Source organism: Macaca thibetana, chromosome 1 (genome assembly GCF_024542745.1).
Source record: "Macaca thibetana thibetana isolate TM-01 chromosome 1, ASM2454274v1, whole genome shotgun sequence".
In the NCBI taxonomy this organism is placed as follows: Eukaryota; Metazoa; Chordata; class Mammalia; order Primates; family Cercopithecidae; genus Macaca; species Macaca thibetana.
Genome location: NC_065578.1, coordinates 178,384,739 through 178,401,647, shown reverse-complemented (window position 1 = coordinate 178,401,647; position 16,909 = coordinate 178,384,739). Strand labels below are relative to the sequence as shown.

The 16,909-nt window shown below is 40.6% G+C and overlaps 1 protein-coding gene across 1 annotated transcript in view; it reads right to left on the bottom strand.

The window, feature by feature from the left end:
- Nucleotides 1–16,909, bottom strand: part of NIBAN1 (niban apoptosis regulator 1) — a 172,694-nt gene that overhangs the window by 74,282 nt on the left and 81,503 nt on the right. The window contains exons 4-5 of the mRNA XM_050765536.1: nt 16,543–16,657; nt 11,086–11,253 (exon numbers count right to left, since the gene is read on the bottom strand). Coding sequence (XP_050621493.1) covers nt 11,086–11,253; nt 16,543–16,657 — 283 coding nt within the window. The remainder of the gene's footprint in view (nt 1–11,085; nt 11,254–16,542; nt 16,658–16,909) is intronic.

Below are 16,909 nucleotides of genomic sequence, written 5' to 3'. Positions count from 1 at the left end.
CTCCCCGCCCTTGTCCTTTTTGCTTAAAAGCAAGGCATACATTTTCCATGAGAAAGGTGCCCTGCTGGTACCAGGAAAAAGAGAATATTCTTATCACCAGAGTTAAGGAGTCAATGCCAAGATGAACCTGCACAAATATACCTTACTAAAATAAACCTTATCTTCCACTAGACTGCCCAGAGTTCCCAGTCATTTTCCCACAATTTTGCACTCTTAGGAACTCAAATCCCTTCCCTTTGTTGAGCCACTTCTCCACAATTTATTACTTTTGTTAAAATGTTATATAAGCCCCCAAGTCTAACTGCTTCTTTGGGAATTTTCTTTTTTTCTCTTTCTGTGAAGTCCCTTTTGTCATGTAAAAAATGACATTAAATAAAATGTGTATGCTTTCCTCCTGTTAATCTGTCTTTTATCAGCTTAATTCACTGATTCCAGCAGAACCTAAGTGAGTATGGTAAAAGTTTTCCCTCCCATACAGTGGTAAAAATGCAGTAAATACTAAAACTGTATAAAACAGCAATAATAATATATCGATGGGTTAAAAATTGAAAAATATAATTAAAATTTAAGTCCACAACAGCCTATAAGTAGAGAGGGGTATCAAAGGAGCTAAAACATTCTAAGTTATCTGTATTTTTTGAGAGAAAGTTAAGGATGTTGATTAATCTTTGGCTTTGATAAGTTAAGTTTCGCAAGTTAAAATTTTTAGGATACCCACTAACAAAATAAAAATAGAATACACAAAATAAAAATAGAATATAAAAAATAAAAATACAATATAAAATATATTGTGTTTATTATTATTGCTAATAATAAAGTTTTAATAATAATCAATTCAGAAGTCAAGAAAGTAGAAGAAAGGAAACAGAAAAGCTGAGATATGTAGAAAACACAAAATAAGACTGTAAATTTACAAACAAAAATATGAGTAATTATGATACATGTAAATAAACTGCTCATTTAACGATGATGATATATCCTTTAAATGATGTGCATGTATCATTTAAGTGATAAACATCTCTTAAATGATACACATCATTTAAAGACTGTCAGATGTTTTTATTAAATAGATATTTCATGCAAGCCTTAAAAGATGGTTGGTATAGTTATATAAATATCAGACAAAATAAACTTTAAGGCAAATAGCATTAATAGCAATAAAACATGCCATTTCATAAAGATAAGAATTTAGTTCACTAGGAAGATATAATTCTAAGCATGAATCTATCTAGTGACATTACATATATATGTGTATGTGTATGTGTGTTTATATATATACACATATATGGGTGTATATGTTTATATATACATACATAACTCAAAACATATAATTCAACAATAGAAATGCAAACAATAAAATCAATGAATCATCACAGTGGCAGATTTGAATGTACTTCTGTCAGTAACTGATAAATTTAGCATAGCAAAAAATCCACAGAGGTCTACAGAAAATAAATAAATAAATAAAAACAAAAGTAAGGATATAGATTTGAATGACACAATTGACACACTTAAGCTAATGGACATATAAGGCTATAGAATATATATTGTTTTCAAGGGCCCATGAGCTTTTATAAAAATCGACCATATACAGGGACATAAAGCAAGGTGCAGCAAAATTCAAAGGATGATATCATACAAATCGTATTTTCTGTCCACAGTGCAATGAAGCTAGAAATCAATAATTGACATATAATATATATTTGGAAATTAAGAAACACAATTCTAAGTAACTCGTAAGTTAAAATTAATAATAATAGAAATCAGAAAATATTTAAATCCAAATGATCCTGCATATCCAAACTTGTAAGATTCAGCTAATGTAGAGAGAAATTTATAGCATTTAAATGCTTGTATTAGAGCAGAAAAATGGCTGATGATTAATGAGTATATTAGTTTTCTAGTGCTGTAAAACAAATTACCCCTAAAATTAGTAGCTTGAAACAACAAATATTTATTATCTCTCATAGTTTTTATGGGTCAGGAATTCAAAAGTAGCTTGGCTGGATAGTTCTGGCTTGAGGTCTCTCATGAAGTTGCAGTCACATGTTAGCCAAAGCTGTAACCGTTTGAAGGTTTGACAGAATAGAAGCATCCACTTCCAAGGAAGTTTACTCACATGGTTGTCTTCTCTACATGGGCCTCTCCAGAGGGATGCTCATGTATTCTCCCACGACAACTAGGTTCTCCCAAGTAAGTGATCCGAGAGAAAGTCAGGCAGAAATGATTCTTTTTGATGACCCACTCTTTTTTTTTTTTTTCTTTGAGATGGAGTCTCACACTGTCGCCCAGGCTGGAGTGCAGTGGCGCGATCTCGGCTCACTGCAAGCTCTGCCTCCTGGGTTCACGCCATTCTCCTGCCTCAGCCTCCCAAGTAGCTGGGACTACAGACGCCCGCTGCCATGCCCAGCTAATTTTTTATTATTATTATTTTTAGTAGAGACAGGGTTTCACTGTGTTAGCCAGGATAGTCTCGATCTCCCGACCTCGTGATCTGCCCTCCTCGGCCTCCCAAAGTGCTGGGATTACAGGAGTGAGCCACCGCGCCTGGCCTGATGATCTATTCTTGAAAGTCATATACCATCACTTCTGCCACATGCTGTTCATAAGAAGTCGCTATGTCTGGCCAACATTCAAGTGGAGGAAAATTTGACTCCATTTTTTCAAGGAAAGAATGTTAAAGAATTTGCAAGTGCTTTAAAATCATCACAATGAGCTAAGCATCTACCTGGAGAGATGAGAAAACAAAGCCAGCAAAATAAAGCCCAAGAAAATAGAAGAAAGACAATTTTAAAACATCAGAAATTAACATAATAGAAAACAAATATACAATAATCTCCCCAGTCCAAATCTGCGTTTTTTTTAAGAAGTTGATAAGGCCGGGCATAGTGGCTCACACCTGTAATCCCAGCACTTTGGGAGGCCGAGGCAGGTGGATCACCTGAGGTCGGGAGTTTGAGACCAGCCTGGCCAACATGGAGAAACCTCGTCTCTACTAAAAATACAAAATTAGCCGGACATGGTGGTGCATGCCTGTAATCCCAGCTACTCGGGAGGCTGAGGCAGGAAAACTGCTTGAGCCAAGGAGGAGGAGGTTGCAGTGTGCCCAGATAGGGCCACTGCAATCCAGCTGAGACTCTGTCTCAAAAAAAAAGAAATAGAAAAACTGAATACTCCTATGACATTTTTAAAATTTAACTTAGTAGTTTAAGATCTTCTCACAAAAAGAACACCTAAGATGATTTTACAGGCACACTCTAGCAAATATTAAAACATGCAAATAATTCCAGTTTTACACAAACTATTTCAGATTATAGCAAAGGAGAAAAAAAGATGCATCATTTTATGAAGCAAAAATAACCTTGATGCAAAAATCTGAAAATGCCACTGAAAAATAGGAAAATTACATGCCAAATACACTCATTAACACAGATGTAAACATTACTTTAGATATTAGCAAACCCAGTCAAGACTAAATACCTATAAACCAGCAACAAACAGAAAATGTTCACAGCAGCACTGTTAATAATAAATAGTGGAAACAACCCAAATGTCTATCTAGAGTAAAACAGATATTAGAAATTACGGTATATTAATATAATAGAATATGTTTAGCTTTGAAAGTCAATAAATTGCAGTTACAAGCAATAACATGGATAAAGCACTGCAATATAATACTGAATAAAAAAAAGTCATGGGAGGAAACATGATAAAATTCCATATGGATAAAGTTAAAAACACACAAAATGATTAAGAATATGTGATAAAGCCATAAAGAAAAGCAAAACACAAAATCTCGTATGGAGCTTTCTCAAAGGGAAAGGAAGGCGATAGGATCAGGGAATGACACAGAAGAAATTTCAGAGGTAACGATAACGTTCTTCATAGTTTATACATACTTTACAAACATTCTTCTATATCTACTCAATATTTAATTTTAAAAACTCAAAACAACTAATAGAGTAAATGATAGCTCCAAGCATGATTCCCTTCCATATCACGTTCTCTAAGCTTGTTCATGGTATGGGAAGAATGAATGTGGCTCACTGTTCAATAACAACAGATGAGAATTTTAACCAAACTCTCCCGGATATTTATATTTAAAAGAAATTCTGGGCTATATGCCAAATAGAGTCCTTTCATAATGTTGATTATCAAACCACATATTAAAACAGCCATTGCATTTACTATGTCATTTTAATAAGTATGTTTCAATTGTAATATATCCCGTCTATAAGTAAAAGAAGAAAAACAAACCCAAAACTTGAAAGCTATTCAGGCTTTGCCACAGTCAACTATAATAATATCAAAAACTGTCCAGTGATTTTGGAATCTACCCAGTCTAAATAGCACGTACAAAAAAAATTTTTTTTTGCTTAAATGAACTTTAACTCTGCTTGTGTAATTTTTTTAAATTATTGTTCCAATTTGTCATCCTGAACTATCATAATCACACAATTTTTAGGCCTTCATACCAAATAACTATTTGGTTCATTGGAACTGAGGGAGATGGGGTGGAAGTCTGCGGCTGCACTGAAAGGGCACCATGTTTGATGGGCCAAAAGAAGTATTCAAATGTAATTCCTGGCAACACAGCTTTAGACAACAGTGAATCTAGGACTGTATAACCCATAGACTGCTGGGGAGAAACACTGAATGGCTAAGAGAGAGCAGTTCTGTTTATTCTAGTCTCTGATGGAAACCTGTTCTTCTAGTTCCAACTCTTAAACTGCTTTGAGAGCTTAGAGTAATTTAAGTAAATCCATAAGTATAAATAATACAGAGGCATATTTTAGATCTATTATTTTTAAAGTATTCCAACCCATGTCCTCACAAGCAGTGTAATCTTCCTTTACAAATTAGAGTTTTTACTTAAATTGCATGAAATCATACATGGTTTGCATTTTAAATTATACTAAATGAATCAGGAGAGAAGCTATGCTATCAAATATTTTATCTTCAGAGCACTTCTAAACTAAAAGATATAGTCATGGTTAGCCCATGGACAAAATACCAAGTTAAACTCAGATCATACAATTTATCGAGAAGTCACATATACCCCAGGTCTCAGGTGATCTTAAGTGGATTTGCTTCACTCTGGATCATGCAAACATATCATGCAAAGAGTAGATTGATTTAATAGCAGCATGTTTAAAATGCCCAAGAGATAAATCTTTTAGAAAGTAACACTGAGAAGACAACATGATATGTACAACTGAAACAGATGTCAAAGGCCAGGTGTTGGGACAACTGGTTCTCAGCCACTAACTAGCTGTGACCTATTTGAGCCTTATCATAATTAAACCCCGAGGGATTGTAATAGGTGACCATGAAAGTCCCTCCCAAATTTAGAGTTTCGTGGGCCAGGGGTGAGGGGAAGTGGGGGAGGGAAGGGAGTGACTACTTCCTAAGTAAAAACCACATACTCGCAAGGAGACAAAGAGAAATATTGATAACTGTGGAGTATTAACTATGTGAGGCAAAGAGCACAGGCTATACTCCAGAGGAGAACGTAGCTCAAGCAGAGAGAACACTTTTAAAGAATTCTGCTTGGGAGTCAACTAGGAAAACTGGAAATTATTAGCGACTTATTTATTAACAGTAACTAGCAAGCATTTTGCTTGCAGTGCATAGAGGTTTTTATGTATGAATTTCAACACGTGTATACTATAGAATATTTTTATAAGTAAAAGCATTCAAAGATACATTCACGAGAATTGTATTCTTACTTATCTATCTCTAAACATTATTAGTTTTTACTAAAGTGCCCAAAGGAGCCTAAGTAAAAGTTAGAATTTTCCAACTCATAGATATGTGTATGTCCATAAACAAGCATGTGCCATAAAATTCAAAAGTATGTTTTCACATACAACAAACTAAAATTCATTGTATATTTTCTGTTATAATTCATTGATCTCCACACTAGATGCATAGTCTCTCAAGTAATGAACTTGCTTCGTAGGTGACCAAGAAGAAATAAGCTGGGGAAAATAGAGCTGAGATTTGCTGCTGAGTGTTGGACGGCAAAAAGATCATGTTCAAATAAACACACCAAAATGGATTTGCTCTGTCTGATTTGAATTGTTAAGGTCCTTTGTTGTTCTAAATTTCAATTTAATTCTGCAACATTTATTGAACACCTAAAATTTGCAAGTATCAAAATCAAATCTAATAAAGGCATGGGATTTCTGGGGTAAGAGCTCAAGGCCTGTAATACTGACAGAGTAACCAATTCTAACACATAATCACTGTTATAGCTCCACATTCCACCTGACTCACTGCATACAAGCAACATTGGATGTTACCACTGTCATAAGTGATTGAACTAGTCTTACTTGAAGCAATGGTTTGCAGAGTGTCTTTACATTGCTGTGGTTTTTTCACCAAAATTCTAAGGGCTTTTCTTTGATACTATCTTTTTTTCAACCTGTGTGCACTCATGCTTCCCAGATATTCTACCGTCCTCTCTTTCTTAGTTTTTATGACCATGTGAACACTAGCATCTGTTTAATGGCAGTCCTGGGTGTCCTTCAAGCTAGCACAGCACTGTTGAGCAAAACTTTGCCAGCATTCCACCTCCTTTCCAGAATCAGCATTCATCCAGTGATGGCTGTCTTCTAACATCCAGTTCTTCTGTTCCCCCAAATCCTTTAGGCTGAGTACCATGGCTTGATATTGACAAATGCCTTCCCTCACTCTGGTGCAAGCTACTGTCATCTCTTGCCAGTCAAAGTTTTTTAAGTGGCCTCCTGGCTACCCACCATGCTACCCTCTCATCCACTGCCTACACTGCAGCCATTGTGAACTTTCTGAAGTGAATATCTGATGAAGTTGCTCATTTACTTAAAATCCTAATGGCTTCCTATTGCTGTTATAATCAAGTCCAGGTTCCTAATATGCATCACAAAGCCCTCTATAGTATGGAGTCTGCCCATCTTCCTCTCTCCTCTCTAAGTACCAGTCACACAAAATTCTTTCTGTTCCTTTAATGGTCCATGCTCTATCTTACTTCCTGGCCCTCCTGTATCCTATTCCTCCTGCCAGGAACACTTTTTCCCCTTCCTGCACATTTACATGCCAAGAAATGATTATCCTGAGCTGGAAGAACAGACTTGCATCAATAATGATCATTATTCCATATCGCATGTGTTCAGTCCTCTGTATTGTCAGGAGCTTTAACTATACCCCATAACTACAATGATCATATTTTGCAAACTAAAGTTCTGAAGAATAGGATTGCATTTTGGACAACAGGACTGTCTCAGAACATCTTGACTTTATGTAAGTCTCATTCCGTGGCAGCAGACATTCAGAACTATGGCTTTCCCTGATCAAGGGACAAGGGATTAAAGTGTGACTCCAAAAGGGACAGAGGACAGCAGCTGCTGCTCTAGGATCATGCTATACAGTGGGCTTGACATTTAGTCCAGTGACGTGGAGTGGGATGTTTTACTAAGGATTAATCTTATGCGATTTTCTTATGCCTGCCCAATGAAGTGGTGCCAAAACTAAATAAAAACAAAACACACGTGAAAGCACACATGTGAGCATGCACACACAGACACACACCCCCCCCCCGCCCCCGCCCCCCACACACACCCCTTTGTCCCTTTGTTCTCCTTAAGATACAAAATAATCTTTGAGGCTCCTAAAGGCTGCTCTCCCCTTTGAAGGAGGGAGAAACACAGAGCTCTCTACTGGCCCTTACCTACCTTAGAAGCTAGCCTTACTGTTGGAGAACAGGGCACAATCAGGCCCTTCATCAGGATTAAATAGGAAACGCCCACCCTATAAGGAAGAGTAGGACAAGGGGGTTCTAGATTCAGAATGAATCAACATGAACATGTAGCCAAATTCGGACCCAATACTTCTGGGGCAAGCGGGCTGGGTTGTGGTGGAATTTGAGTACTAGGCAACATGTCCTGGAACCCCAAGCGAGATCAACATGCCTAGCATCAGCTGCTAGTGTTACAAGAAAGGGGCTCTGATCCGGACCCCAAGAGAGGGTTCTTGGATCTCACGCAAGAAAGAATTCAGGATGAGTTCACAGTGCAAAGGGAAAGCAAGTTTATTAAGAAAGGAAAGGAATAAAAGAATGGCTATTCCATGGACAGAGCAGCCCCGAGGGCTGCCAGTTGCCCATTTGTATGGTTATTTCTTGACGATATGCTAAACAAGGGGTGGATTATTTATGCCTCCTCTTTTTAGACAATGTAGGGTAACTTCCTGACATTGCCATGGTTTTGTAAACTGTCATGGCACTGGTGGGAGTATAGCAGTGAGGATTACCAGAGGTCATTCTTGTCGCCATTTTAGTTTTGGTGGGTTTGGGCTGGCTCCTTTACTGCAACCTGTTTTATCAGCAAGTTCTTCATGACCTGCATTTTGTGCTGACCTCCTATCTCATCCTGTGACTTAGAATGCCTTAACCGTCTGGGAATGCAGCCCAGGAGGTTTCAGCCTCATTTTACCCAGCCCCTGTTTAAGATGGAGTTGCTCTGGTTTACACGCCTCTGATACTAGAATGCCTAGGACCCAGTTCTCAACAGAGAAGTATGGTGGCCTGAGAGCCAATGAAGCAATGGCCACAGCAGGCTGACAGCCCTTCCTCACCTGCATGCAGGTAGAGGATAGCAGGCTCCCAGCAGCCACCTCAGGGTTTCTAGCCTTTATCCCAGCTCTAATTTTAAATCTATTTCTTAAGTGTTTGGGTAATTATGGGAAAAAGTGGTTAAGTGGCAGCTTGTGAAAGCCTGTTTCTGGTTTACTCAAAATAATGCAATGAGTAACAGGCTAGAACAGAAAATGTGACACAATAAAGATGAGTGGTACATAGTGCTGTCAAAAACAGAAAAAGAGGCGAGAAAAGAAAGGTCGGCTCTTTGGCCCATGATAGTCAAGGACTGCTCCCTACAATGTCATCACAGCTTCTGGTTCTGACTGGAGCTACTGGAAGTTATGCCAAATTAAGTCTGCATAAAGCCTCAGCGAGGATAAAACAGTTTCTGGGCAGAGGAATGTGACACAGAACCAGGGAAATATGACTAGACCTCATTATCTTGGTGCCTTTGATAACATACTGGAGAGCAGAGTGGGGTTTTGAATGGGCTGAAATCTTCCATAAATGGAGTCTAAATGCAGGCTACATAACATCCAAAAACTCCTCAGAGAAATTCCTATTATGTACATGAAAGGGGGAATGCAGTAAGTCCCATTTGGCTGGGCAAGGAGCATTCTGCACTCAGTGAAACTTCGCGGTTCCCGTGCTGAGTGCCAACTGCATGTTCCTACTAGACCAAGGCCCTAAACACAGACGGGCAAGTGCAGTGGAAAATGAACTAAATGGAGCAGTCAGTGCTGGGCAATTCTTTGTCTCTAGAACATCAAAACCACAAGGCAAGATTTTAATAAAAGTATCTTTTTTTCATAAAGTTCCTAACTAGTTATGAGCCAGTATGATGATGAATGTGACTCAGAGTTGCCATGGCAAAACAGACTGACCTTATCTTTTTCCACGAGTCCCCATCGATACACAGCTAAAGCCAAGAATTAGTTGAGATGCTCGCTCTGTGGGACTGACACACTCAGGGAAACCTCTGAATTTTAAAAGAAGTATACAGTGAAATTAACCATATTAGGAAAAAAAGGCACATGGGTGAGGTGACTCAGCTCAAATGTCACCTGCTCATAGAGGACTCCCCTGGAGAGCTGAAAGTTCGGCACTCCTTTCTTCACTAGTTAGTAACCTCTCGTCGCTCTTTAACACATTAACTGTGATAACTTTCAAAAGATAATTGGTGAGTGTTTATCCAACCTCCTTGTTTGAATTTCAACTCCCAGAGACAGGAACTGTGCATGCTTCATTACCCTGTTCCTAACACCTACACAGAGGCTGGCACAGAGTAAGCCCCCAGTGTTCTTAGACTGGCTGCCTTTCCAAGTGCCAAGAACAAAGAGTGCAGTTGTCTGTAACTGAAGACTTTGTGGAGTCCAGAAAAACCAGCATTCACCTCAGTATATACATCACATATTGGAACGAGAAGTCTCTTTTACTATTGACGTCATATTGGTTAAGTCCGTGCCTGGAGGCAACGTGGTCTGAAGCAACACCACCCCAAGGGTGGTTCTCGAACCAGCAACATCAGCGCCACTCGGCCTTGTGCTAGAAAAGCCAAGTCCAGGCCCCACGGTGTACCCAGTAAGTCAGAATGTCTGGGGGTGAAGCCTAAGAATATGAGTTTTAATTAAGTTCTCCTGGTGATTCTTATGAGCCCTAAAGTTTTGAGAACCACTGATTCAGAAACAAATACTAGATTACCACAGACTGTGCCACTGATCTTAACTGAGTAACTGTTATTCAGAAATAAAGGTGAAAATAAGAAGGAAATGTCATAAAGACTAGCATTTGCCAGGGAAAACTGGCACGTTCTTGCTGGCATTTAGATTTTTTTAAATCAGGAAGAAGGAGAGTGAAGTATATGCCAAATGGTCTACATGGATAAACTCAGGGCAGTCAGAATGCCCCCACCAACTTGTGGCCAGATAACTGCCCCATGTTATGCTTCACCGGGGCCTCCCGGACCCGCCTGAAAACCAGCAAGCAGGCTAGGTTCCTTGTGCATAGAACTCTCCCTTTACCTGTTTCCCCTTTCTTCCCTGGGGCAGCACCATTTGTGGCTCTTTTTTTTTTTTTGAGACGGAGGCTCACGCTGTCATCTGGGCTGGAGTGCAGTGGCACAATCTCAGCTCACCACAGCCTCTGCCTCCCAGGTTCAAGCAATTCTCCTGCCTCAGCCTCCCACATAGCTGGGATTACAGGTGCCCACCACCACGTCCAGCTAAATTTTTTTTGTATTTTTAGTAGAGATGGGATTTCACCATACTGGCCATACTGGTCTCGAACTTCTGACCTCGTGATTTGTTGGCCTTGGCTTCCCAAAGTGCTGAGATTACAGGCATGAGCCACTGCACTTGGCCAATCTGCGGTTCTTTCTAAGAATCACTGCAACAGATGATGGACCAGGACAACTCAGCGAGGGCTGCCCCACTTCCCGCCCCGGGGAGGAGAGGGGAGCTGCGCCATACCATGATTGAGATGCCTGATGCAGTCACTCAGGAGGGCACTAAACCTCTTCTGGTCAGCAGCCTCGTGGAAGCAGAAGTAGCCGTGTCTGAGGAAGGGTTGCCACAGGTACACTGGGAATTCCTTGGGCAGGACCACGAAGGGCTGAGCGTTTTCCTTCTCACTGGAGGCTAAAGAAATATTGAAAACACAAATACCTTTTCAAACGTGTATCTTTTACTTCAAATGTGTGTTTCAGGTTGTGAGGGTAACTATCTGGGGCAGGGCATGGGATGGAAAGTCAGTGAGATATTTTCACAGGGTAGGGAAACTGGGAGCACCAGCTCCTCTGGCATCCCTCCACCAGCTTGTCCTGTTCCACTGCCGCTGGCTGCCTGGCCTCCTACCCAACACCACGGGGACAGTGAGGATACCAGGAACACAATGTTTTCTTTTTTTTGAGACAGAGTCTCGCTCTGTTGCCCAGGCTGTAGTGCAGTGGCACAATCTTTGCTCATTGCAACCTCCACCTCCCAGATTCAAACGATTCTCCTGCCTCAGCCTCCCAAGTAGCTGGGATTACAGGCACATACCACCACCTTCAGCTAATTTTTGTCTTTTTAGTAGAGACAGGGTTTCACCTTGTTGGCCAGGCTCCTGACCTCAAGTGATCTGCCCGCCTCGGCCTCCCGAGTAGCTGGGATGATAGGCATGAGCCACCGCACCCGGCTAGTTTTTTTGTATTATTTGTAGAGACAGGGTTTTGCCATGATGCCCAGGCTAATCTCAAACTCCTGAGCTCAAGCGAGCCACCTGACTTGCCCTCCCAAAGTGCTGGGATTACAGGCATGAGCCACCGCGCCCAGCCTGGGCACAATCTTTCTCAACTTCCTTATGTCTAAAGACCCACAAACAGAGCTCCGTCTGCCCTCCTGGCCCTCTGCAGGCCACTGACCACCTGTGCAGCCCCTCACTCTACTGGCCCTGCAGGCTCCAGCTCCAACAGGGCTGCTCTCTGCCCTGCACTCTCTCCCTCCTCCCCGTCACTGCCAAACACCACTTGCTGTTTTTATGCCATCAACCTTATTCTCACCTCACTCTGATTCCTGTCCCTACCAACTCCTGAAACCCAACTGCTGAAGCCACTTATGTCATCCTGACTGCCAGCCTATGGCTGCTTCTTTTCATCTGACTTGGAATATTTGCTGCTGCTAATTACCCCTTCTTTGAAAACATTCTCTCCCCATGACTTCCAGGAGTGCCTCTCTCCTGGTTTCCTTCATGCTTTGTAGAATTTTGTTTCCTCTTTATCACCTTTATTGGTTCCTCTGCTGACTCTCTCCATCTCCTCGCTAAGCATTGGTGCCTGCCCTGTTCTGTGCTGGCCTCCCCTCCGCTCTGCCTGTACCCTCCCAGGGTGTGTTCACCCATTCCATGACTTGTTATATTGTTCCTACAGTCCAAAGAACCCTCTCTTCCTTCCTTTCCATCATGCTTTCCCATAAAAAATTCTCATTCATCCTTCAAAAGTCAGTTCAAAAGCCACTCCTCTGGGATACCTTTGCTGGCACATCCCACTGCCACCAGAGACAGAGTTAGGTGCTCCCTACCCTGTTCTCCCCAAATACTGCAATGACCTGTTTTCATGCCCAGCGCCCATACTCAAGGTGGGGAGGTGGGGAAAGGGAGTGAGATGGATTCCCGGGCTGTTCTCCTCCCCAGAGAGAACCACTGCTACCCACTGTGAGTGCCGAGAGACGCAGACTGCATCTTCCAGAGCTTTGCATCCTTAGCCCATAGCACAGTCATGGAACACAGCAGATGTTCAACTTCAGTTTGTTGAGTGAAAAATATGCTGTGTTGGCCTAGGATATTTTTTAAAGCCCTAGACAATGGGACTTTTACCTCTTCCCTCAAAATCAATTCCAAGAAACTCATTTTAAACCCACTACTATTCAGAACCCCTACCTAAACTTTACTCCTTTCCATGCATTCCTATTACATGATATTGCACTTGGTTAAAAGAGTCCCAACTTTTTCCAGAGTCACAGAGAACAAGCAGAAGAAAATGTTAGTTCTGTACTTCCTGCATATGTATTAGGCGCCAATCTCAGGGAAAGGTAAGGAAGAGGGTCTCTCTAAGAGACCATTGAAAGCACTGGGAATACAGGGAAATGAATCATAACCACATGGGAGGCTACAGAACTGTGTCAATTCTGGCAAATTAATAAATCAGAATTGCTCACACCTGTAATCCCAGCACTTTGGGAGGCCGAGGGTGGATCATGAGATCAGGAGTTCGAGACCAGCCTGGCCAACATGGTGAAACCCCGTTTGTACTAAAAATACAAAAATTAGCCGGGCATGGTGGTGCGCACCTGTAATCCCAGCTATTCAGGAAGCTGAGGCAGGAAAAATGCTTGAACCCGAGAGGCAGAGGTTGCAGTGAGCCGAGATCACGCCACTGCACTCCAGCCTGGGTGACAGAGTGAGACTCCATCTCGAAATCAATCAATCAATCAATCAGGATTGGTTTAAACGAAGAATAAATTCCTGGGGATGTATGGGAGCTCGGTTCCAGTGTCCCGGAATCTGAAGGTAACAGAGCAGAATGCACCGCGAGCACAAGCCGTGGCCTACCAGGACCTAGCACAATGCTGGGAATGAATCAACATGAAAATGAGCAAATGAATGAATGATTGAATGCTATAGGGACACCTATAGTTGTAAAATGATATCTATTTCACTTTCTGGTGAGAATAAGGCCCCTGATTTTTAGATGGGCAAGTGACTACATAAACTAAGACTACATTTCCAGCCTCCCTTGCAGCTTGGTGAGCCCACAGCTACTAAGATCTGTCCAGTAAGATATAAACTGAAGTGGCATATGAAACTTCCTGGAGGTATCTCTAAAGAAAGTGACTGTACCCCACTCCTTTCCTTTTCTCCTCCCTATTATCTGGAATGAGAACGCTATGGTAGGAGCTCAGCAGCCACCCTGGACTCTGCCAGTAGGGACCACAACCTAGAAACAAAGGGGGAGAAAGCAAGAAAGAGCCTGAGCTTCTGACAAATTTAGTCCACATCAGCCCTGGACGAATATCCAAATATCTTTAGTGAAATAATAAAACTTTGAGTTTTTTGTTGTATGCAGTGAACCAGATGCTAACCAGTAAAATGCCAAACAAGTGAATTACTTTAACAAAACATGGGGCCATTTTTTTCTGTTATCAACTTAGCTGAACACTCTGTAAAGAATACACTTATTGGCCAGGCATGGTGGCTTATGCCTATAATCCCAGCACTTTGGGAGGCCAAGGCAGGACGGTCACTTGAGCTCAGGAGTTAAAGACCAGCTTGGGCAACAGAGTAAGACCATTGTTTCTGCAATTCCTTTTTTGTTTTTTTGTTTCATTTTGTTTTTCTGGGCATAGTGGCATGTAGCTGTGGTCCCAGCTACTCGAGAGGCTGAGGTGGGAGGATTACTTGAGCCCAGGAGGTTGAGGCTACAGTGAGCCATGATCACACGTCACTGCATTCCAGCCTGGGCAACAGAGCGAGACTCTGTCTCAAAAAAAAAAAAAAAAAAGAAAAGAAAAGAAAAAGAAATGCACTTATTCATAAGCCTCCCATCTTTATTATGCCTTTATTCTTTCCAGTAGAAATAATATCACAGAGTCAGTCTTCTTCATTGACATGGTTCTATCAATCCTCCTTGCCCTCTCCAAGAATGCCACAATTTTGTACAAGCAACTAAAAGCAACATTGACCCTTTGCATTTAAAAAGCCTCAACAAGCCCATAAAATTCATTCCTATTAGCCTCTAGTTATCTCTCAACCTTTTACAACAATTTTCCAGATGGCATCAGTGAATTTTTTCTGAGTTACAAGAATATCACAACTGATCTACTGTAGAATATTCTATTTTAAAAGTCAGAAGGTCACACCACACAATTTTAAAAAGTCATTGAAATGCCCCAATCTGAAGCCTTGGGCCAACTGGGATTAATCACACAGGACTTGTGTTTTTTAGTCCTTTTCATTCCTTCCAATATGATTTCAGCAATAAATCAATAAACATATTGTCTCTTCTGACTGATTTCATTGGAAAGTTTGAGAGAGATTTGGATGAGTCAACATGTTGGTATTCCCATTTCTAGCTGCAGCTCCACCTCCAAGGGCATATAAGTAGATGTAAAAGAAAATATAATAATATGCATAGTGCAATAAAATGTTGTTTTAGCATGAATTACTTAGTAATAATTTGTTAATCTTGGTTTATGGTCCATGTACCAATCCCGTAACTGTGTTATTAAAAACACTATGCTAAGCAGTCAGCACTGAAATAACAATTGATAAAATGATTACGTTTTTCTCCATAAATTCTAATTAAATTATTATGTCCATTAATAAGAACCAGGGCTCTCTTCAGGAACCAAGTAATTACTGGGTAGTATGATTTACGCAAAGCCAAATGGAGTTATTACATTATCCACACTTCATGAATCTCTATGAAATGCCCTATTTGGTCTATATATTAGCCATCATTTCTCCATATGTAAAAAGTGGAATGAATGAGAATTAAAGAAAGTTAGAGCTAGAAAGACATTTCTAGGTTTTTAAGTTCAAAGCCCTGTTTTTGAGTTGAAGAAATAGAAACCAGAACTGTTCAGCAGCCGGCTAAGCTAAAGCATTTGGTAAGTGGCACAGCCAGAACTAGATAAAAATCCAGTCTCCCAATTCTCTTCCCATAGCAGCATCCCAGCTTTATTTATAGATATGCAAATTAATGCAATGCTTTTTTTTTTTTTTTTTTTTTTTTTTTTCACAGTAGCTATGAGTTACGGTAACACTGATTAAAAGGTTTTTTGTCTATTTAGGGTATTTACTTGTATATCATCCTATAATTAGAAAAATAGTATTCCCTGACAGGTCCAGGCTTGCTTACTAAAAGATGGGATTGTACATGTCATGGAGTGGGCCCTACCTGTTTATTTCTGCTGCCTTGTGGAGTGCTATCAAAGCCTGCAATATATTCCAAAAGCTTCAAGATACCTGGCTGATGGCACATTTTCCATGTGCTAGAAACACAGAGGCTGACTGTGTATTATTGAATGGGATTAGAAATAACGGAAGTGGTAAAATGTTTTCCTAAACTATAGAAATCACATCTTCCACTTGTCTATAGGCATGAGTGTCTAGCCCAGGGTTTCTCAACCTTGGCATTACTGATACTTTATGCCAGATAACTCTTCGTTGTTAGGGTGTGTCCTGTGCGTGGTAGGATGTTTTGTAGCATCCCTGGCCCTCTATTCAATAAATGCCATAGCACCCTCCTTCCAGTTGTGACAAACAAAAATGTCTCCAGATGCTGCCAAATGTCCCTGGAGGGAAATCCCTCTCCTTCACTGAGAAACACTGCTCTGCTAAATAAAGAAGCTTAGTCATTTTGCCTTGGAAAAGAATGATCAGCAACTCACCAAGAGGGTCTGGGAAATGCCTATCAGACAACAGATTATATTCATCTTCTGAGGTTAACACCTTGCCACCAGCTGGAAGAATTCGGCTTTTAGGAGCAGCTCCTCTCTGATAGGCCTGGGGGAGGAAAGCATATAGGAATGATATTTTTTTCCCCATTTGATTTTTGGAAAATACCAGGAATAAAACAAATAGATTCAGACTTTCAGAGATAGCAATCCCCATACTATGTGATTGAGTTACAGTCATTTATTCAAAAAATATGTTTTGAATACCTGCTAATGGCAAGGTAATATTTTAATACTTTCATGTGACGGTCACAACATGGTAAATAAGAGTCCCTAATCTCAGGGAGATTCACCCTAAGTA